General features: G+C 38.4%; 1 protein-coding gene across 1 annotated transcript in view; it reads right to left on the bottom strand.

The window, feature by feature from the left end:
- The window catches only part of HMCN1 (hemicentin 1), a 377912-nt gene that overhangs the window by 204996 nt on the left and 149320 nt on the right, over positions 1-23596 (bottom strand). The window contains exons 5-11 of the mRNA XM_036343707.1: positions 23342-23513; positions 21296-21402; positions 12032-12152; positions 10856-11119; positions 9202-9346; positions 5186-5307; positions 976-1251 (exon numbers count right to left, since the gene is read on the bottom strand). Of these exons, the coding sequence (XP_036199600.1) occupies positions 976-1251; positions 5186-5307; positions 9202-9346; positions 10856-11119; positions 12032-12152; positions 21296-21402; positions 23342-23513 (1207 nt within the window). The remainder of the gene's footprint in view (positions 1-975; positions 1252-5185; positions 5308-9201; positions 9347-10855; positions 11120-12031; positions 12153-21295; positions 21403-23341; positions 23514-23596) is intronic.

Below are 23596 nucleotides of genomic sequence, written 5' to 3' on the forward strand. Positions count from 1 at the left end.
TGTTTTTAATACCACAACCAAATAGCCAGATCCAATTCTGAAGTAAGTGATTTCCCACCTCAAGGATTTGAAATGAACCTGTCAGCCTAACCGTGAAACACTGCCAATAGTAATTTGTTCATTACATTAAGACTGCCAACTGGCCTATAGCCATTTAGAAGCCAAGTATGATTTTTACTGAAAAAGATACTTTGGAATGTCCCTGATCTTAATTTGTTGGTCCTGAGTAATATACATTTTTAGTAGCCATTAAATCATTGTTTTCAGCTATCAGAACATTCAACCTATGTAGACATAATTCAAGTTTGGCTTACCATTAGCTTATCTTCAATATGCATTCTTTGTGTGTGTGTATGTGTAAGATAAATAAAGTAAAACTCTGCTGAAGTTTCAATAAAATTAAACCAGGATGAGAAACAACTTAAACCTTAATTAAAACAATACAAGTACATTAGTTAGATACGACACTAATATAATTAAATTGGGGGGAAATTTTGAATGAGTTATTAAAACAATTAGATTATTTTTGGAGAGTTTGTTCTAGGTCTGTGAAATATATCATTGGTATTTTAATGGGGATTGCATTGAATCTATAAATTGCTTTGAGTAGTATGGACATTTTAATGTTGTTGATTCTACCAATCCATGAACACGGTAAAAATCCACATGATAGACTGGAGAATTTAAAACCATTAAACTATCCAGAGACAATTTCTATTATAGTCTCTTGAAACAAAAGCCTTCAACTACTAGGATTAGCTGTGTTAGCTTTAAAGTCATGTATTAATTATCGATGTTTTATTTTCCACTTTAGTCAGCTTTAGACCAACCACTCGAGCTCCACAAGCATCCCATCATTCAAACTGTAACTGCTTGGGTAGTTATGGCACTCTCAGACAGCCATCTTAAGGGGACAGAGGCCAAAGGAGGAGACGGAAAGACACTGTAACACAGAAGTTACCATCAGCACAGTACCTTGCACTGTGAGGAAAACTGAAGCAGCTGATGATCCTCCTTCATTGGAAACCAGACAACGATACTCTCCAGCATCGGTGAATTTCACAGTCCTGAGCTCCAGTGAGAGGTTAGCCAAGGTCCGCATTCTTGCTGGGTCTGCCAGTCTGACATCTCGGTCGTTCCTCTGCCAGGTTAGATTGTAATCCACTGCGCTGATGACAAGGCATGTCAAAACTGCTCTTTCTCCAGGAGCGACTGTAACATTAGCAGGCACTTGGATGACTGGAGGGGGCTCTGTGCAAATTGAAAAGATTCAAATCAAGAGACTGAAAAGCCAATTTGCTCACTTAGAGAGGTGGTTTAAAAATTTAATGAGTAGCCCTGGCTGGTGTGGCTCAGTTGGTTGGAGTATCATCCCATACACAGAAAGGTTGCCGCTTTGATTTCTGGTCAGGGCACATACCTAGGTTGTGGGTTTGGTCCCCAGTTGGGACTGATCACCAGTAGGAAACAGATTGATGTTTCTCTCAGTCTCTCAATTTCACCCCCCTCTCTTCCTTCGCTCTCTCTAAAATCAATAAGTGTGTCCTTGGGTGAGGATCAAAAAAAAAATTAATTAGTATGTTTTGAATATCTAGTAGAAAAGATTCAGTACAACAGAATTTATTCATTAATACATATGCCCATCACCTCAAGAAAGTAATCATCTAGTTGAAAGATGCTTTATAAGCTAGATCATATTTACATACCAAAGTATATTCAAGTCTAAATCTATAGTTATAAAAAGAAGCATCACAAAAGATATGACTAGGCTGATTTAGGATTGTGGAAAAAGTCAAATCTTTGAGTTTTGAAAAAAAGTAGAATTTAAGATTTTTTAAAAAACAATATTTATGTATCACAGAATTGCACACTGGAAACCTATATAATTTTCTTAAGCAATTTCACCCCAATAAATTTAATTAAAATATGTAGTCACTGTTTTAAAGAAAACAGCACATAAAATATGGTAGAAATGGCAAAGATAAGGCTGTATCAGCTTTAAGGCAGGAGGGGAGTGTTATAATCTCATTAAGAAGATATAATACTACAACAGTAAAGTAAGACAAATGTTCCCCAAGAAAGAATGGGAACATTTTTATTTAAGAAGGTCAAGCTAACAGTAGGAGTAGGCCTTTAATGAAATTGTATACACAGAGCCATGTACACAAAGGCATTGACGAATGCATGCACATTTCAGATGTGGTCAAAAGCCAATTCCTAATTAGCTATTTAACCAACATTTTTAGTGTCACTTCATACTTGGATTAGGTTTGAGAATAAATTTAAATGCCCCTTTAAAGCTCATTCTGCCCAAACGCTTTCAATGATCTGCTGTAGCAAGCCACCATTGAGTAATGATACAGCAATAAAATCTGTGGTGAGCTATGCTAGCTTGAAACCCACATGTCTGTTTTAGTTTAACTATAAAAGAGTATCAGATACTCAAACTTTCCTCCTTTATTTAAAATGGTATGTAAGTGTAGATGAATATCATACGCCTAGAATGAAACTTGGAAGCAATATGCCAAAACCAGAGTGGTTATCTCTGAGTGAAAGAAATGTGTATATACTCCAGATTTTCCTTTATTTATCCTTGTTTCCAAACATGTTTAGAGGACTATAAGCTATCTTAAATTGTAAAAAAAATAAATAAATAAAGGTATTTTTGTCATTCTGCTGTGTTTTTAAAATCTCTTCTGAAAGCAGCCAGTGAATCAAGTAAGAGTATGTGGCAGTGTTAGGAGGCTCTGACTGAACTGACGTCAGTCTGTATTTTGACAGACAAAATACAGGATGCTTTGTTAAATTTGAACTCCAGATAAATATTAAATATTGTTTTAATATAACTAGATCTCATGAAATACCTGGGACACACTGATATGAAATTCAAATTTACCTGGGCATCTTTTGTTTTTATTTGCTAAACCCAGCAAACATAAGCTGCCTAGATCTAACCCTAACTACTTGTGTGACCTCAGATAAGCCCATTTGCACACAGTGCTGTTGTTTTTCTATCTGAAAAATGAGATGACGGAATTTGGTAATCATAAAGATTCCTCCTAGTGCTAAGGTTCTATGATTCTAACATACATGGCATGATTCTAAGAATCTAACATACAAGACCCACCAAAGATGTGGAAGAGTTTATTTATGTGCATGTGTTCACACTCTATCAAAACCTTTCTGAAGACCACACAGTAGGGTGGCTACACAGAGGACCTTGGCGAATGAGAGGGAAGATTCAGAAGTGGGTGTGGATTTGAGGCCGGCAGGTTAAGCAAAAGTTAGCCCCCAAAGAAATGCCCGCTCTTCCCAGTCTGAAAGGGCACTTGTTTGCCACTTCTGCTGTTACAGTCACTGCCATTACCACTGACTCTTCTTTCTTTCTTTCTTTCTTTCTTTCTTTCTTTCTTTCTTTCTTTCTTTCTTTCTTTCTTTTTGTTCGTTCTCTCTCTCTCATTTTATTTTTTTAAAATATATATATATTTTATTGATTTTTTTTTTTTACAGAGAGGACGGGAGAGGGATAGAGTTAGAACTATTGATGAGAGAGAAACATTAATCAACTGCCTCTTGCACACCCCCTACTGGAGATATGCCGACAACCAAGGTACATGCCCTTGACCTGAATCGAACCTGGGACCCTTGAGTCCGCAGGCTGACGCTCTATTCACTGAGCCAAACCAGTTAGGGCCTGCCTCCTTCTTTCATAACTGACTAAGCGGGACATTGTTCCTGAAAATTGGCTTAGGCACAGTCCAATTTCCGAGTGATACCAATGCTTGGCTGGCACGGAGTCCTACTAGGAGGGCCTGCGAGGAACACACATACAGAAGTTGCTGACACCGGAGAGCCAAATTCTCCACTGTCAGTTCCTAAGTTCTAACTGGCGCTTCCCAGTTATTTATGCGAGATGTCTGCATCAACTCACTCCAACCTCTTTCCCTTGTTGTCCTTCCCTTCATGCATGTTGCTGGGAAAGCAACTCCAGTGCTCAGAGTTTGTTTTCCCAGAAGCTGCGGAATGTTGACACAATTCCAGAACTTTGCATAATTACTGGAGATGAGAAAACATGAATGCTTTATGATGCATGTCAACTTGCTAAATTGTTCCAGAGGACAAACTTTATTTTTCTAAGAATAAGAGAATACAAATAATTTACTACATGAAGAACATGCTTGCACGCCTCCGTTTTAAAGTTCAGCTTGGACGTATTGATAACAAACATTAAGTCCTACTCTTCTGAACTGTCCTGCAATTATAAAGCTTCTTTTGTCCTAAGTGGTCTCAAGAAAGTACACATCAGTGCTAAAAACAGGTACAGACATTGCCAGACATTCAGCAGCCACACTGAGGTCAGAATGGACTCACTATTAAACACTCGGCAACGCCAGTCTACAAGGCAGGCAGAAAATAATTCAGTTGAAACAATGCAACGGATTCTAAATATGTGCTGACCAAGTGGCTTAAATTCTGGTCATTGATTAGACATGGCAGTTTTTTTGTTTCCTAAGAATTCTGGGAGATTAGAGGCAAATAAATGTTTTTCACTAAAAGATAATCTATCTGATAAAATAATTTGAGCCTTGCCTCCCATTTAATCATAGGAAACATATTATCTACATGTGAAATTAGGGGCCTGTATTCTGCCCTTCTTAACACCAAAATTGTAGCCCTGAAGTCCTGTGTTTCTTAAATGTGATCACGTTCTATGCCAGGACCCATTCATGAAAGCTCTGTGCTCATTATGAATATGGGAGGACACAGAAAGGTTAACCTTAATATTATCAGAACAGATCCCTTCCTTTTCACAAATTTTATTTTTTCAAAGAAAAATGCTATATGGCCATGAGAAAAATGATTTGTTAAGTCTCTACAATAACAATAATGATAACAACAATAGAAAAATAGTAACAATAGCTAAAGTCTATTAAGTATTTCTATGTGCCAGACTCTCCTCTACGTTATTATATATACTATGTCATTGAACCCTCACACTCCCACCATGAGATACTGTTACTGTTACTGTCATTTAATAATAGGGACGCCAAGACACTGAGTCCTTAAGTAATTGGCCCAAGGAAGGTCACACAGCTCATAGGTGGTGAGGCCAGAATAAGCAAACACTCCATTTCCATAACTGCATTCATGCCCAGCCAACTCCAAAGCGATCAGTGACAATCACCTGACACATCAAAAAACGTCTGTGCCCGTCCGGTCCCCGCACTGCTGGCAGCGATGCACTCATAGGAGCCTTCGTCAGACAAAGTGACCTTTTCAATATCCCAGTTCACACTGGCGGATTCTCTGGGGTAAGAAAACAGAAACATTTCTAGTTACTATGAAAACATGACCCATTGAAAGCAGTGGTTCCCTTATCTGTTCTGAAGTCTTCACTCAGAAGAACACCGTAAGGCAAATAAGCCCCGGCCAGGTGCCTCAGGGTTAGACTGTTGTCCCAATACGCCAAGGTTGCAGGTTCCATCTCTGGTCAGGGCACATACAAGAATCAAGTGGTGAATGCATAACTAAGTGGATCAACAAATTGATGTCTCTCTCTCTCTCTCTCTCTCTCTCTCTCTCTCTCTCTCTCTCTTAAAATCAATAAATTAAAAATGAATAAATTAATTAATTAAGCTGCAGAGTTCTTTCTAGCTTAAAACTGAACAGCTTTTATATTTCAATTAGAAAGTTCAGCTTCTCTACTCTGAACAAAGACAATAAGTTATGGAGATTATAAAATTCTTTATAGAAATACTGTCTGGCTGTGTCAAAGTATAAGATAAAGAGCTGTTAGAGAAATACTGCTTAAACCTCTCTCCTTCGTGATCATTTCCAGTTTTTGGACATGTTCACTGAGGTTCTTCAACAAAGCAATTCAACCAGTTTCAAGGTAGAAAATAGACTTTTTTAAAAAAAATCTTCACCCGAGAATATTTTTCCATTGATTTCTAGAGAGAGTAGGAGGGAGGGAGGCAAGGGAGAGAGAAACGCCGACGTGAGAGACACATGAATTGGTTGCCTCCTGCATGTGCCCCAACCGGGGCTGGGGAACCTGCAACCAAGGTATATGCCCTTGACCAGGACACCTTCCACTGAAGTCAGAAATAATGCCCCACAGCAGTAACTCCCGGTCTCCCGCCGTCCAAGGGTACCACACTCACCATCAAACACCCGTGGAGGAGTAACTGAGCACCCAGTGCGCAGTCAGCACTAACCTACAGTTGGCAAGAGAAAGTTAAGGCACAGGTTCCCATCATCAGAAAAGTCAGAAACTAAATACCACTGGCCCATATACCTTAGTAACTGAGACGATTCAGTTAATGTCATTTCCTTCCATGGCGTATGTGCCGGGTGCCAGTGGTCCTTATTGTCACATTCAGAGAAAAACAGACTCAGACTTGATTCGATGCTGTACTGATCACCTAAGCTGTATCTTGAATGTTAAACAGCAGCATACCACACCCGGCTTTATAAATGCCTGTGTCTAGAGCAGGGGTGGGGAATGTCTGGCCTGGGGGCCCTATCAGATCCTTGAAATTAGTCTGGCCCTGCCATAGCATTAGGGGTGAGTTAATTACATGTTTGACCAAATACAGCAGGCTAATTTATTTTTAGCAGGCTAATTTTTAAGTTGATAATTTTGTATGGCCCTCGAATAATGTTATAAACATCCAAATGGCCCTTGGCAGAAAAAAGGTTCCCCACCCCTGGTCTAGAGAAACTAGTCGGTTCCAGGAAGGCAGAAATTTAAAATACATGAGTCTTCTATATCCTCTGCAGGGGCCCACTTCAGAGGCAAACATTTATCAGGATTCATCAAAAACATGACATATGGAAATTTAGAACAGAAAGCGACAATTCTTCTAGTTCCTCGTTATAAAAAAGAGACATTGAGATCCAGAAAGAAGTGATTTGTTCCAAGAGACATAATCAGCATATGGATTGCTTGAAGAATATTCTCTACAATTATTCTAGTTCCTCTCTTATTTATGCAATATTACATGACAATCACTTTTTCTTTCACGTAGCCTTCTCAGTTGACATTAAGACAACATGGCGACAGTAAAAAGTTTTGAAGGAATGGCCTTTTGGAACAGGGGAAAGAACATAAATAAAAATGTGTTCTGCTGTTAATGCAAACTAATTACCTTCCATCCCTTAGGGATCAGTGACTCACATAACCAAGACTCAGCCCTCTGTCTCACATTATTCGGAAATCTAACCAGAGATGTTCGAGTGAATCGGGGTTAGAGTATCAATCCATCATCACCCACACCTAATTCTGTCTTTAGCCTCTCACATCCAAAAAGCTTTAATATGTGTCAGTAAGGCATGTCACATCTCTGCATCACAGAGCTGGAAAAATGAGAGAAAGAATTCTTGTGGCTTACCTCCCAGAAACTGCATGGAAATTAGTGTTTATAAAGAACCCCGTGTCTTTGAAAAATGTTACGCTTTCAACATGAAGCAGAGTGGTTTGATTTCATCAGTCAGTTATGTAGCTTCATCATTGGCTATCCTGGTCAGTTGTGTTTGATTTATGGTTATTAAATATGTAGCTAAGTAAATCATCAAGATATACTATGTGAGAAAAAAGTGGCAGGAAATACTGCAGTTCAATCTTTAAGTAATGGAAAAGTTTCTAAATTTATAGGGAACATTTCTGCCATAGTTTTGACTTAAAACGACCACCTCATAAAGGGACTGCATAAACGAAGAATTTCAAGTATTTAACATCTTATGGAAGTTACTTACATTAATATTGAACTAACAGTAGGAAAGTTTTATAAAATAATTCCTAGAGTTTTTTTTCCAAAATGTAGTTGGTTTCATTCTGAGTTTAAAAAAATAAACCAAAACAAACAAAAAACAACAAACAAAAACCATTTTCCAGAAATCACCCTCCAGTTTTCAAGGCCTACGTCATTTTTATTAGATCACTGATATTTGTCTAAAAAAGTTACCCATTTTCACAAGGGCAGTTGGTGCGCTCTGGCCCACTCCCCCTGTTTTACGGGGTGGGGCAAGAGTAGGCTTCCAGTGGTTCTTGTGGAAAATAATACCATAATTAATAAATAATAATACAAAAATGAACTCTGTTTCATGTACTCATAACTGTGAAAATACGTTTGCCTACCCCTGTATGCAGTGGCCACGCAGGTTAGTGCTCCACCTGTCACCCCACCCCCAGCACACACCACTTTTCCTTGACCTCATCTTCTGCCTTTTCCCCCCAGGCTCACGGGGCTCCAGCCACACTGGCTTCCTTCCTGCCTTTCTTCCACACATGCCCTGCTCACTCCAGCCTTCGGGCATGCGCACTTGTTGGTCCTGGTGTGTACACACTCTTCCCGGATATATGTGTACACCTCTGCAACTACGTTCAGGTCTTTGCACAAATGCCCCTTATCCTGAATTTTTAAATCATAACTTGGTAGCCCTAGCCAGTTTGGCTCAGTGGATAGAGCGTCGGCCTGTGGACTGAAAGGTCCTAAGTTGATTCCGGTCAAGGACAAGTACCTCGGTTGCAGGCTCGATCTCTGGCCCTAGTCAGGGGCACCTGCAGAAGGCAACCAATCGAGGGGCTTTCTCACATCAATCTTTCTCTCTCTCTCTGTTTTTCCCTCTCCCTTCTACTCTCTCTAAAATTCAATAGAAAAATATCCTTGGCCAAAACCTGTACAAGCACCTGAACTACTCACCTTACTCATCCCAATTAACCTGCTCTACACTGTGCCTTAACACTGAACACATTCACTGATCCTAAAACTTTCCATCAGATTCAGAGACCTGCTTACTCATAAGCCAATAACAGGGCCTCTCATTAGCAAGGACCCCTCCAAGGTTCGGTACCTAACTTTGTATTATAACTTTTAATTTTTTGATTTAACAAGGGACCTTCAAATTGTATAAAACTCAGGTTCTCTAGAGCCTAAGTCAACTCTTGAATGTATTCTAGCATTTATATATTAACATATTATATTTAGCATCTCTTTTCGGTCTTCCTCCATCACATACAAGCTCCACAAGGGCACAGAGCTGTGTCTGTCTTGGTCACTGCTATAGTCCAAGACCATAGAGCAAATACATGAGAATTCCCAATAAAAAAACACATTAAAATAAGTATCTTCTACAAATAAGTATTATTTCTATTTAGATGTTTAATGCTATCAATTATTAATAGAAACATGTACCCACTTTAAATACTGGTCTACTCCGAGTTTGAGTCCATTTCTGACAAAGCTCAAGGTAAAGGGCAAAAGACTTTCAACAGAGCAGGGAATTTGGCCAGGCTGCAGGTAGTATCCTGGGGTCTTCTTAGGCATTGTAACTTTGGGAGCATCTAGGGGAAAAAAGAACATGGGCGAGAAGGTTACAATGATATTGAGTACTTCCTGGTAAGCCATACAAAATCTTCATACTTTAATTATTCCTGTAAATCTTCTGTATTCCAATTAATCTAAATCCCCTAAAAATCACTTTAATTATCTTTGTTAAAAGCTTATTAATTCCAATGTCTTCATGAACCCCTTACTAAAGTATTCATTGAATCTAAGATTCCATTGATTTTAAGATGTGGCATTATTTTTGATACTACCAGGATAGAAAAAAAAGCTACCAAATTAGTTACACTATATCCCCAATTTTGAAAACATTTTTATTTCAAAAATTAAATATTTGAAAAGAACTCACATCTTATAATTGAATTTATAGGGTGATTATTTTTCTGAAAAGAATGGAAAAATTCATTTTTAAGAATCCAATAGATTTTAAAGTATTCAATGTAGGGGCTGAGACAACCAACTTTGAATATTGTAAATTAGGAAACACTGATGTTGGCTCTATTCTCAACATTTTTACAACTTTAAACAATAGCTATAGAGCTGTTTCTAATACTCCAAATCACAGCCTTATGTATAAATGATAAATGTTGTTCCTTCACACAATAGGACAATATTAGAAACAATCCTACATCTTCACCTACAATGCTAAAATTTTGATCAGAATTGTTATCAGAGCTAAGAAGTAGCTCAAATATAGGCAAATTAAAAAGCTACCTGATGCCTCCAAATAATCTCTAAGCTATGATATCATCTCTAGGTAATAGGAAACATAAAAGTAACTAGTTTTCTAATTAACTAACAAACCAACCTACCACTTAAAGGCTGAGTCATCACCAATTGTTTACAGTATTCTTGACAATTGCACATAAACGTTTAGTCCATTTAGCCCATTTAGATAGATTATTCAAAAATTAAACACATATGCCAGGCTTTGCAGAGAGAATAAGAGCACCAGAATTTCCCAGTTTGACTTCTTACATTGATTGACATGATCAAAATGTTCAGATCTATAATCAATGAGCCTTAACATGAAACTCTGATGTGCTATTTCATAGTCAAGAAAAGTTAAAGACTACATAACCTATGTGTAAACACTCATCAAATCAGTAACCCAGTAACAATGTGAGGATATTATTTTTAACTTTATAGTCTACTAGAGGCCTGGTGCACGAATTTGCGCACAGTTGGGTTCCAGTCAACCTGCCCCAATTGGGGTGGATCAGGCTGGGCTGGCAGGGGTAAGGGCCGCAGGCAGTTGGCTGGCTGGCCCCACCCCCAATCTGGGTGTGGGGGCTGATTGGGGGTGGAGCCAGCCATGGGGAGGGGCCGTGGGCAGTTGGCCTGTGGGCCTTGCTCCCTGGTCAAATTCCCGGTTGAACTCCTGGTTGAGGGGAAATTTGCATATTAGCCTTTTATTATATAGGATGATTGTTTACCTATAGGACTACATCACCTTCCCCCCTCTTTAAGCTATCAATACTCCAGTATTGAATGAAATGATGTCTCACCTGGGACGATACTAGAGAAGGAAACACTCGATACTCTCTGGAAGAGATAATCGTCCTTATCATAACCTGCTACTTTGAGGAAGAAAGCTTCACTTGGTGGCATAAAGTCAGAAATGTTCCAGATGCCATAAGGTTTCCGCTCCGGGTAATATTTCACAGGAATAGTCTTCAGAGAACCGCCTGAGATACTGAGAAGTTCAAGACGATCTACTCTAGCTGGGACGGAAAGCCCGGAAGTGTTCAGAAGCACATAAGTAGGGATTCCTGGAAGAGAAAGACTTCATTATTATTTACAGGTAATATTCAAATGAGGTGTGATACGAAGTGTTTGTATTTTAATAATAACAGATAATAAGTACCATAAGTATGAGTACTCTGACTGTCCTATAAAGTGTGGCCAAGTTCTACAGTCTTTTCCACATTAAGACAGTTTATTCATGGCCAGAGGTACTTAGGAAATCCCAAGTGATTATTCTGTAGTCTATTAACTATGTTTACATGTAGAAACATTATAATTGTGAATACTGTTATATGATGTTTGACCACATATTTTTAAAGTTCACTATTTGTATCCTTCCAATAAATGCAATAAAAATAAATGAAAACCCAGAAAAAAATTTTAAAGAGTCACAGTAGTATTGAGCTTGTTTAATAGCTCTAAAACTCTAAGTAATCATGCATAAATAAACTAAGAGGAAGAACAAGCTTAAAAATCAGCAATAATTTTACCTTTAAACATATAATGATATATAATATCTTTAACTTTTTAGCCATATATATGCACAAAATTTACCTCTGCACCTTGACAACAAATCAATTTATAGATGTTAGTAAGAGAAAGACTCAAGATCTAAGTTTAGTAAGTATAGCAATCAACTGGGATACTCCTGGAAGTACACATGCCTAGGCCCTGCCTCCTGAGGGTCTGACGCAGGAGATCTGGGGCAGGGCACAGGAATCTTCATTTTTTAGCACCTCCCTGAGAGATTTCAGTACCACTGGTCTTGGGACTACACGCTGGAAAACAGTGACTAAGCCAAGAGTGCAATCATGTTTAAAGATGGTCTGTTTCCCAATTTTATTGACTAGTCAGAATCATAAAATCACAGACATTCTGAGAAACATTTTCACTTGGATCTCTATTATGTCACTTTAAAGCAATATGCACATACAAACCTTGCACTGGTCTGCTGACTGTTTTCTTGAAGTCCAGGGTGGGCTTTCGGGAAAAACCAGCTCGGAAATCAATAGTGCTGAGGCCAGTGATGCGAACAGAGTGCCTTCCACTGCTGGAAGTCTGAAAATGTTCAAATGACAAACCCCATCAGCAGCCGATCCAGGGAGCCGGCCCCACGGAACACCAGTATTAGAAACTGTAGGGTGCTTATTAAGACCGATGTCCAATAGTTGAGGCTCTGAACTCAGTATTCTGAACTGAACTATGATTCTATAATGTAAATGCATGTTTTATGATCCATGCCCCAGGGGACTGCTCTGAAATACAATTCACTAATGCACTGAATGCCCAATGGTGAAAGATAGAGGGTTTTAGTCACTGGTGAGTGAGCCTTAAGTAAATCTGTAAAAGTTCTATGAAGACATGGATCGTAGTTTCTTTGACTGTATGAACCATGATAGATGCTCAGCAAATACTGAGGAAATGAATTAATGACTAAATCTTCTCCCCCAAACACTATTCAGGTTCATTAAGAAAGATATTTACTTTCTCGGTGGCTCTGAGAAGATACAGACAGGACGGCTGACCTCAGCCAACCAACACCACTGAACTCAGCAATGTCCCAGCCAAGCCCTAGCTGCTTCAGACTCAAATTGAGTGTAACATGGTCCTCAGGCTTTAAGAGCTCATGGCCAGTGAGGGGACAGATGAATCAAGAGAAACCTTTAATGCGATGTAGTGATTGAAATAGATACCATACACAGAAATACATAAAAGGAGCAAAGAAGCTTAAAAATTCAGCTAAAACTGCCTAAAAGGGGGTGATGACTGAACTAAATGAAGAAGGATACTAAGTACTGAAGTGAGTCATGTGTGTATAAGTAATAAGTAATCTGGATTACGTCCACCGGATACAATAACAACACTACCATTTATTGGTCATGTTCTCTGTGCCCAGACTCTTTAAATACATGGGCTTATTTAATCCTCATGTCAACATTATCACCACTGTAAGATAACTACGTGATAGCAGCATTTAAGCAGAAGCAGGAGCTGGGAGTGAGAGAAAAGCATTCACAGGATAACACCAGGGCACCTAACATGTATCAGTTTCCACATGTTTTTAGGTATCAGCAAGCACAGAATGCTGGCCTAGCTACACCGTATTCCCTAAATCACCATGGCTTCTGATTATTTGGCAATGAGGAGAGGAAAGGTGAAGAGATATGTTCCAGTTACTACCAAATTTATTCCTCATTGAGCAGAACCTGCAGGAACTCAAAGGAAAGGCAAATAAAAGTGAGGAAAAAGAAAAAAAAAACAACACCACATCTTCATTAAAACAGTGTTGTTGTATTCTTAACGTAAATGCTGCTGCTAATTACGAGGGCTCAATTTCTTAAGGGTTACAAAGGATTGTGTGTGTAAATGAAGAGGTCTCAATAGTGCCACTTATTCCATTATTTTAAAAGAAAAGTGTGCTATGAATCATATATAACAGACACGCAAAAAGGAACCTAAGGATCATGATCCTACTTAAATAAGGGACTTCCTTTACGATTACAAAAAGAGTGTCTACGAATTTCAGCTGCTTTCGATAATGTACAGTTTTATTGAAGACACTATTGCCTACTGGTTTCATGTGAGGACAAACAAATGATCCATACTATGATGAGCTGATTTCGATTTATTCACTGACATCATATATCATTGTTAGTTGCCTTGCTATTCAGAAAGTCCCCCACAATAAAGCAGCTGTTGAGGCCCCCAGGGAAAATATGGCACAATTTGTCAAATGGCGGCTATGAAGTGCTGATCGTCTGGCAAGGGTTCTGTGTGCACACCAGCTGACAAAGAGTCCATGTGGGAAACAGTGGTGCTTACTAGCTAAGGGAGAAAATTAGAAATTGCCCAAGTGTTTGAAAATATGGTATCCTCTGTTGCTAAATAATGCATTAAAATAAAACTGATTTGATGAATAGGGAGCCCCTTAAAATCTCTATAAAATTACTAGAGGCTGTGTGCATGAAATTCATGCACTCGGGGGAGGGGGTGTTCCTCAGTCTGCCCTGCACCCTCTCAAAGTCCGGGGGCCCTTTATATCATGTACATTTAACCTGCAGGCTATATTAAAATTAGAATTTGGCTCCACAAAGCATCTCTCTTCCACAGAATTCCTTGAGGTATCACTCCTGCACAGAATCCGCCTAACCTCATGGCTTCTGTAGTGTTTTTTTAAGAAGAGGGAAATCCAGGAGCAGTCTGATGGCTCCAAGCATAACAGGAAATTTTCTAGAAACTAGACACTGGATAGGATTTGCATGAGCTGGAAGTCCTGAGAGTTGTATTTCAAACAATATATAATATAGTGAGCTATATTCCTGTTCTGCTTTAGAATATCATGGTCAAGGGTGAAGGGTCAGGGTCAGAATTACACAAGCTGCTACAATGCAGGCCAAACCAGGGCAAATATGAGGCTGTACTAGATATCTATTGGCAAAGAAAACTGTCAATAGGGAACCTGGATTCACAAAGCAGTAAGAGGTGCAGAGTGGACCAGAGCCCAGGTTTCTGAATTGGAGTGAATGAAGGATCAGGCTGAGGTCCCTTGGAGCAAGTACCATGGAGAGCTCCATGGAAAACTATGGTCATTGCTCCTGTTATCTTTCTGGTCAGCTCTACTGCAGATGGGTCTACATTTCTGGTGTGAGGATGAAGGGCTATTAAATCCCTCTCTATATTGAAAGTCCCTTAAGGTGATATCTTATGTCATATTCACCACCTACAAAATATTACTCAATGGGCACTTAATACATGTAAGTTTAATAAATATTAAAGTCATCCCAATGCCACTGCTTTTCTTAGGTTCTCCTAGGACCAGACAATGTCAGATTCATCAAGAATTTTTTGAATTTTTCTAGAAGCATTATGATAATCATGTTCATACATTATCTCCTAAAATCCTATTATATCCAATGATTATTTTTTAGCACCATAAAGAAACTGAATCTCAAAGAAATGATTACTTGCCTAGGTCTTCACAGCATGTTAAATTGCAATTATTTCAAGTCCAATGCTCTTTCTTTAATACCTAAGGCTGTGCACAACATTTTAGGATAGCATAATCTCTAGGTTGATTTGGCATAGAAGATAATAATACCCTCCAACTATTCATTTACCATTCTACATTTCTAAATACACTTTCACTTTAGAGGGGTCAGGTAAGTGGAGTTCTGTCAAACTACTCTTTGAAAAAAGAAAGTCCTGCCCAGCTGGTATGGCTCAGTGGTTGAGCATCAACCTATGAACCAGGAGGTCATGGTTCGATTCCTGGTCAGGGCACATGCCCAGGTTGTGGATTCAATCCCCAGTGTGGGACATGCAGGAGGCAGCCGGTCAATGATTCTCTCTCATCATTGATGTTTCTCTCTCTCTTTCTCCCTCTCCCTCTCTGAAATCAATAAAAATATATTTTTTTAAAAAGAAAAAAGAAATTCCTAATTTTTGTCATTTCCCAATTTCTGGGTGTAAACGCTACCATCATGGCTGATTTAAAGCTCCCAACATGATGTCACTGAACACAGATATGGGAAGAGAACGTGCATGATTGACTCTCCATGAGCCATTTGGGCCAGCTTCAGCATGTTATTAGGTCCCGATAATAGTTCTGGCCAATGTGATAGAAAGGGTGTGAAGGGTGTCTATCACTCACAGATGTCTGTCTCATCTCAAAAGTAACACATATTTCTTTTTTTTTTTTTGAAATTCAATGTACATTCTCCCATCTGTTCCCCCATTAAAGTAAGTGAAGAAGCTTCCTGTTCTAAATTATGGTGGTGCCTCCATCACCTTGGGTGACTGTGTGAAATAGAAGGTCATGTCAACGCCCCCAGGACCTGGACCATTGGAGAGAATTAACTTTCTTGTATTGAGCCAGTGAGAACTCCTCCTAGTACTAAATGTGAAGTCTGCCCTCTTACAAATTGAATTAAAATGTAACTAACAGAGCTGACTTTCATGCCTCCTAAAGAATTTCAATGTTTCATAAAATAATCAACAAGGCCAAACCTTTTGAAAAACTGTGTGTATCTGCATTAATAGAAAGTATAGATAAAATTTACACATATTAAAAAAGAATAATTCAATTATTTTATTATTCATGTGTCCAAAACCCATTTAAGTACTTTATCAACATCTAATTTAATGATGACAATATTAAGTAGGCATCCCCTCCCCCTTTTCCTTAGACTTAAGGAGGTTAGGTCATTTCTCCAAGGTCAAAAAGATATTAAGTAGTAGATCTTGAATTACAATATATGCCCGGCTCTTTTCAAAGTATTTGCTCTTAAATGACAGGCCATTCTTTACAAATTAAAGAATATTATGGTTTCAATCAGATATTTAATGAGAACTTACTGGACACTGTGCCAGACACAAAGATATAATAATGCCAGCTAGGTTTAAATACTATCATTTTATTAGGCATTGTATGTTCAGAGAAATGTGATATAAGGAGATAAATGTACCCAAAGCATAGAATAAACTATTTCAATATATGTACATGCATACTTATTTATATACACACACGTGTACAGATATCCTTTTATTAAAAAAGGAAACATTCCAGCCGAAACCGGTTTGGCTCAGTGGATAGAGCGTCAGTCTGTGGACTGGAGAGGTCCCAGGTTCGATACCGGTCAAGGGCATGTACCTGGGTTGCGGGCACATCCCCAGTAGGAGATGTGCAGGAGGCAGCTGATCGATGTTTCTCTCTCATCGATGTTTCTAACTCTCTATCTCTCTCCCTTCCTCTCTGTAAAAAATCAATAAAATATATTTAAAAAAATAATAATAAAAATAAAAAAATAAAAAATAAAATAAAAAAGGAAACATTCCATTTGGTTGACACTCTGATATTGGCAGACCAAAACAACTGGGGAATTTTCCAGGAAAAAAATCTACGAAACATTCCATTGACCCAAAACATTGAATTAATGCTTCACCTAATCCCTTTAAATACCACACCTGGGGTAGTCTTCAGGTTTATTCAAAAGAGACACCAGGTGAGAATAATTGGAAGCCAGCGTAATATTCTTCTTGTGTGGGCCTTTATAGACTAGAGGCTTATTTAATTACGATTCCTGAACAAGCTTATGCCACTTGAGTATGGCATAAAATATCCTTATCCTTAGAAAATGCATTGGTAGGTTCTGGCAAGCAACAGAGCTATCTAAAACCAAAATATTTTTACTAGTCTCCAAATCTCAATATCATCATGTGGTTGGGTACACTCCCTTCTCTCCTTGGGCGATTATCTCAGGACAGTTTATCCAAATATACTTAATGGAAAGATACCCCAGGGGGTGTGTTAAGTTACATGATCACACTGATAATCCTCGACTAATAGAAACAGTTTGTACCACCTAAATCCAATGGGTGCTGACAACTACTTAATATCTTTGCTGGGAGTTCCCCTTAAAGACCAGAACACAAAATCTGGCCCAAGCATTCCGTGGTTATGTTCAAATACTCTATATATAGATATAACTCCCTGAATGGAAAATTTATATTGCTTCTCAGAAATAAGATCCAGGATTTGTAGCTTCCCCACAAATGAGAATTCAGGGACAGAAAACAGCCTTCTCTTTTATATGTAATAAAACTTCAGTTACCTCTTTTTATCATGTTTTTACCTGCCTCAGAGGCAATTGAAAATATCTGAGTCTTTTAAATGGACCATACAGATAAGCTGATTCATTGTTTCTCTTTAGTAAAAGTGTCCCAAAAAACTACAGGAAAGTAATTACCAGGGTTCCAGAGGGAAACCACAGAAGGAAAAAGAACACCACTCTCATAGCATTTTAAATCATGGAAAAGTTAGTGTTTTGTGCCAGTACATCAACCATACGCTAACTAAATCAACCCTTTGGCCTGCTTCCTTAGATATCGTCAGAATGAATACATTACTTTTTATTCATGAGTACTTATATAGTTCTTTCCCAGGCATTGTGACATGCACTAGTATACATAATAGTGACAAATTCTGGCCTGCAGCAAAACAGGAAGAGAAAATCTATACAGAAATAAATATGAAATAAGGGTGTAAATAATCCAAAAGGGAAGTGCAGAAAGATTGCAGGAGAAGGCAGAGGGAAAGAGAGCATTTTAGACAGAAAAAGTCAGACGAGACTTGCTGACAGTGTTGCCATTTAAGCTTTAGGGGATTCGTTGGAAGGAAAGGAATTCCAGGAAAAGAAACAGTAATGTGGTAGGAGAGAGGATGAAAGTATATTTTATGCCCGGCCGGCGTGGCTCAGTGGTTGAGCATTGACCTACAAACCAGGATCACAGTTCCACTACCGCTCAGGGCACATGCCCAGGTTGTGGGCTCAGTCCCCAGTGTGGGGTGTGCAGGAGGCAGCTGATCAATGATTCCCTCTCATCTCTCTCTCTCTCTCTCTCTCTCTCTCTCTCTCTCTCTCTCCCCCCCCCCTCCATTCCTCTCTGAAATCAATTAAAAAACATCTATATATATATATATATATATTGTTTGTTTTTAAGTACATTTTATTTGCTAGAGTATAAAGGAAAGTGATTGAAAAGAACTAGAAAGACTGATTGAGGCTCCATTGGCTGGTCCTTGACTACCACGCTAAGATCAAGTAATAGACTGTTCTCCATATTTGGGATAAAAACTGATATGTGAAGCACTCAAAAGCCATTATTAATTCTACCGATAGAGCAGACATCTTCCAGATAGCAGAGTGCATGGGGGATGGCACCAGGGATATACAGTACTATCTAATCTCAGGCATGTTTCTTCTTGAGAAAGCACACATGTAAAACATTGTCATTCATTCACCATCCAAAAGGGAGATCCAAAGTCAGCACCAATATTTATGTCAGTCGGTTCAGCTCAGTTCCCTTCGCATTATTAAACCGATACATTATTTTGGTATTTCACATTGGAGCAAATATGTTCATTATCTTGAAGTTGCCCTGTAACACTTACCCTTTGTTTAGTTACGACTAATTGTACTCTAGAAATGGTGTAACATCAGAACCAGAGGTGAGGACTAGACATAAATTTAAGATAATATAATAATAAATACTGTCTTCTTATTGTTTTCTTAATTATAGGAAACTGCGCTTAGAGACTTGTCTAAACAGAGTTCCCATCGCCTCATCACCTTATCCTCTCCCTCCTCACTCACAGACGAATCCTCAGTGCTTTTCTGTTCTAATTATCAATTAAAATGTGCTTAGTTCCCATTAAGTATCAGGAACATTGCCAAGAGCAAGCACTCACCGAATGTTTATTGAATGGATGACAATGAGTAGGTGTGGCAGTCACAAGATAAAACAGACATGCCTTATCCCTCTTCTGGGCAAGAACTGTACTAGAGGAAATACCACTGGTAGCAATCCAAATCACCTTGAAAATGAGTTCAAATACTCACAATAAGTTGCTAATCGTCAATACCTTAATGTTCTATTCAGAAAGCAACACTGAATTGCCTTAATAGACTAGCTAGCTCAGGACACTGCTGGCTTAGATTGTGCTTACAATGATTAAAAAAAAAATGAGACTCAGAATTTCTTATACTCCTTCCTACTGTGATCACAGAAAGACACACTCAACACGAGTGATATTTTGTGCAAGTTGGTCAAAATAACTATCACATCAAATTTGCCAAAATATAGCAGCAAAACACTTCATTGTTGCTAATCTAATGCGCTTAATAATTACTGAACAACTACTATATGCAAGGAACTGGGTAAATACAATGGGGTCATTTTCAGTCTATTCAGTAAGAAATTCCCAGAGTTTATTATTTCATATTGCCTTCTTACCTACACCCTTATCCCATCTTATCCACCTTCCCCCCCCAAAAAAAAAATCAATATTACGTTTCTACTTTTCCTACAAAAGCTCAGAGTTCTGAGAATAAAGAACGGATATTCTAGGATTTGAATGGAGTTACAATGGAAATTTCAAGTATTCTTAAAAAAGAAAAGGAAAACAAAAACTGAAGTGCAAAAGGGGCACTTCCAATGTGCAGAGTGTAACACCCCCCACACGTTCACAGCAGCTCTCTAATTAAAAGCATGAGCCCAGGAATCCCACGGCTTATGTAGGGAAGCCAAGACAGCAAAGGAGAAAAGGCTGCAAGGGGCATCTTCATTCGAGTTGTCCCAGAAGGACTCTGGAACAAGTCGTTTATTTGGGAGGTGCAAAGGATGCTGACAAGAAGAAGGGAAGTGATCCTGGGGAGGAATGCAGACCACTAAGGGTGTGCTGTTCATCCTGCTCCCACGTGGACAACTGGAGCTTATCCCTGTGGGGCTCACAGCTTTCCTGAGGGGTTTAATTCCCCAGCAGAACAGCCTTCTCTTGTTCTGGAAAAAAAAACTCGCAGACGCAGAAATGCAGACATTGGAGCTGGAAGTAGGCCAGAGAACACGAAAAAGGCTGAGAAATATGTTACTCAGAACATCTACCACAGAGGGTCACACACACCATTTGCAGACCTGGATCCCAGGTTTATGGTATCCCGATATCCTGAATGTCGGCTGTGTGTTCTTTTCTCCAGATTGCCAAAGTACAATGTTTTCTTAGAATGAATATACACTACTTAAAGGTAATTCTAGGAAACAAGTACCATGTTGTGGTAAACAATGGATGGAGACCCGTCAAATAACAATAGCTAACAGTACTTGAATGCTTGCTTTGTAACAGGAACTATGCTAAGCAGTCTATTTCCGTCATCTTAATTTCATTCTCGCACAATTTAATAAGATAAAGGACTAATCTTGACACCCCCACATCACACAGGAGGAATGCCAGGCACAGGGAAGCTATGGCCCCAAAGCAATACAGCTTTTTAGAGGCACTGAGATTCCAACCCAGGCTTCCACACCAGAGCCTATGCCCCTTAACCATTATTCTCTCCAGTCTCCTTCTCTAGTTGCTTTAGAGGCAGGAGGTAGATAACACAACCAATCTACAGATTTGGTGACAGGAAAACTAACTGAGAATTTTAAGTGTATTTGGGGTGGCACTGATGTCTTCGTGGTCATCAAAACTTAACACTAACAAATTCAATTGACCAAGAGACCAACAAATGCACTATGTAGATTGCTTCTTAGTAAAAGCACTGTCCATGATTGCAAGAGAACATATAAGTAAACTATTGTGCACACTTTAGAGAACATGCCGACACAAAATAAAGTAATAAATAGACTTTGTCAAATAACAGTACCTTCACTGTCCACAATCCAGCCTCTGGCTCTTTCACATTCACCACCTTGGCAGAGTTATGGATATTCAATAGCTCATTCAGGCCAAATCCCTTTTTGATCAGCTTCCCTGAAAGGTAGACATAAAGTTAACAAGCATAGTCTTTCTTTCAGCTAGGTATATTAGCTGTATACATTTCCACTATAAATTACCTAATGGACATTTGTTTCTATAGCTCAAAACACTATTTTAGTTATATACAAAAAGAACTTAAGTTTAGGGTTGCTGGGCACTGGAACGGAAGTAACGGATTCTCATTTGCTATGCTGATTTGATCTTAAAATGAGAATAACAATTGGCAGACTATAGCCATGTTTCCAAAGTCATCTTAGATAACGATTATTATGGCTACTGAAAATTATGTGCAGTCGAGAGGGACACTTATATTTAATAGATGACAAAACAGCAAACCAGCATAAATGTCTTTTTGGAGATCACTCAAGGCATATCTTTGCACAAAGTATAAAACCCTAACTGGTTCCACAAAGCACAGGAGGAGGCTTTTATTGTCAGAGGAACAATTAAAGGAGGGAGTGTAATGAAGTAGGGTAATACCACCTCCTATTGATTTGAGACTTATCGGAAGCAATTTAGAGTTGGATTTTGAGAGAGAGAAAAAAAGAAAATTTGGAGTTAAATTATAGTTTAGTTATCATTTCACTCTCGGCTCTCCTATGGACTACTCCTGCAGTTACATGAACAAATCAAATACTAGTATATGGATCCTATGTTTGTATCGAAAGCTTTATAATAATTAATCACTTTTTAAGTAACAGTGCCAATGTCAATGACTTTAAAAGTAGTAGAAACATAATGCATTGAGTAGAGGTACTTTGAAGTACCCAGGTAGTAATCATTCCTGGGTGGCATGGATGTATGACAGTGGAATGCTACATCGCCAGACAAATCAACGTATAAGGCCAAAACCTGTAGAAAAAGGTTTCGCTTGCTTTATAAATTTCAATTTGATTGCTAGTGTGAATGTGGCCTTTGAGGACAATTTCTTATGCTGCTTTCTTTAAGGTATTAGTTACTTTCTAAGACTCAAATTAAATGAAGTAGGAAAGCTGGTTACTCCCTTCACATTTATAAATAGTCACAAATAGATTAAAGAGAGAGAGAGAGAGAGAATGTGTCATAGTCCAGTAGGTGTGGCTTAGCAGTTGAGCCTTTACCCAGGAACCAAGGGGTCACAGGTTCAATTCCCAGTGAGGACATATGCCTGAGTTACTGGGTCAATTTCCAGTAGGGAGCATGCAGGAGGCAGCTGATCAATGATGTTTCTCTCTCATCGATGTTTCTATCTCTCTATCCCTCTCCCTTCCTCTATCTCTAAAAGTCATTTTTTAAAAAAAGAATGTATCATATACTAAAGCCAAATGGAAATAAAAATGTTTTGCAAATGTCAATAAGTAAAAAATATTTCTAAGTGAAAATATTAGGAAAAATAAGGTTTCTGTCTTTACTAGATTACTTGAAAAATGCAAGACTTATCTTAATATTTGACCAGAAATGGAATCAAGCCAAATCTTGGGGTTTTAACATATAGAAGCAAAGTAAATTAATACTTTAATAAAAATATAAATTTATTTTTTAACAACTGTCATCTGAAAATTTAAACTTTATCAAGAAAATAATCAGTAAAAAATTAGACAGTTGTTTTAAGAGTTTTTTCATGTGATTCATTTAAAAATAACAAAATACTGAAATATTTCTTCATAGATTACAAAAACATAATTTTAGGTTCAACTTATATATTTTTGGGGGGTAGTTTAGTACAATTAAGTTACTAACTCTGATCTATTTACATTATTAGAAGTTTTAGCTTTTAAAATCACATGCTAATTCAATACTATGACTAAAAAAATGGGTTTATTTTTACACATCTTCCCTAGTCATTTTTTAATTTATTTACAAGTTAGCATTAAATTAACAAACATAAGTGTGCAAAAAGTCTTTCAACTTTCACAGCTTTTGTATTTTATTATATGATGCTGGTATTTCTCACCTAAAGGATTGCGAATTTCAATCACTGGAGAAGGGCCACTCAGGGACACAGTCACCTCTTTGAGGCTGGGATCAAAAGGGATTTTCCATGTGTTCACAGCCTGTTCCAGATGATCTGTAGATAAGAGGTGGACTTTGGAGGCCTGCACTGCTTCCTCTACCCATTTTAGCACCTATCAGAGAAAAAGAGATGTGTGAGTGACATCAGAAACATTAAAATTTCATGCCACTGTGACTTCCAGGTGCAGAAGTTGGC

Source organism: Myotis myotis, unplaced genomic scaffold, assembly GCF_014108235.1.
Source record: "Myotis myotis isolate mMyoMyo1 unplaced genomic scaffold, mMyoMyo1.p scaffold_m19_p_18, whole genome shotgun sequence".
Taxonomy (NCBI): domain Eukaryota; kingdom Metazoa; phylum Chordata; class Mammalia; order Chiroptera; family Vespertilionidae; genus Myotis; species Myotis myotis.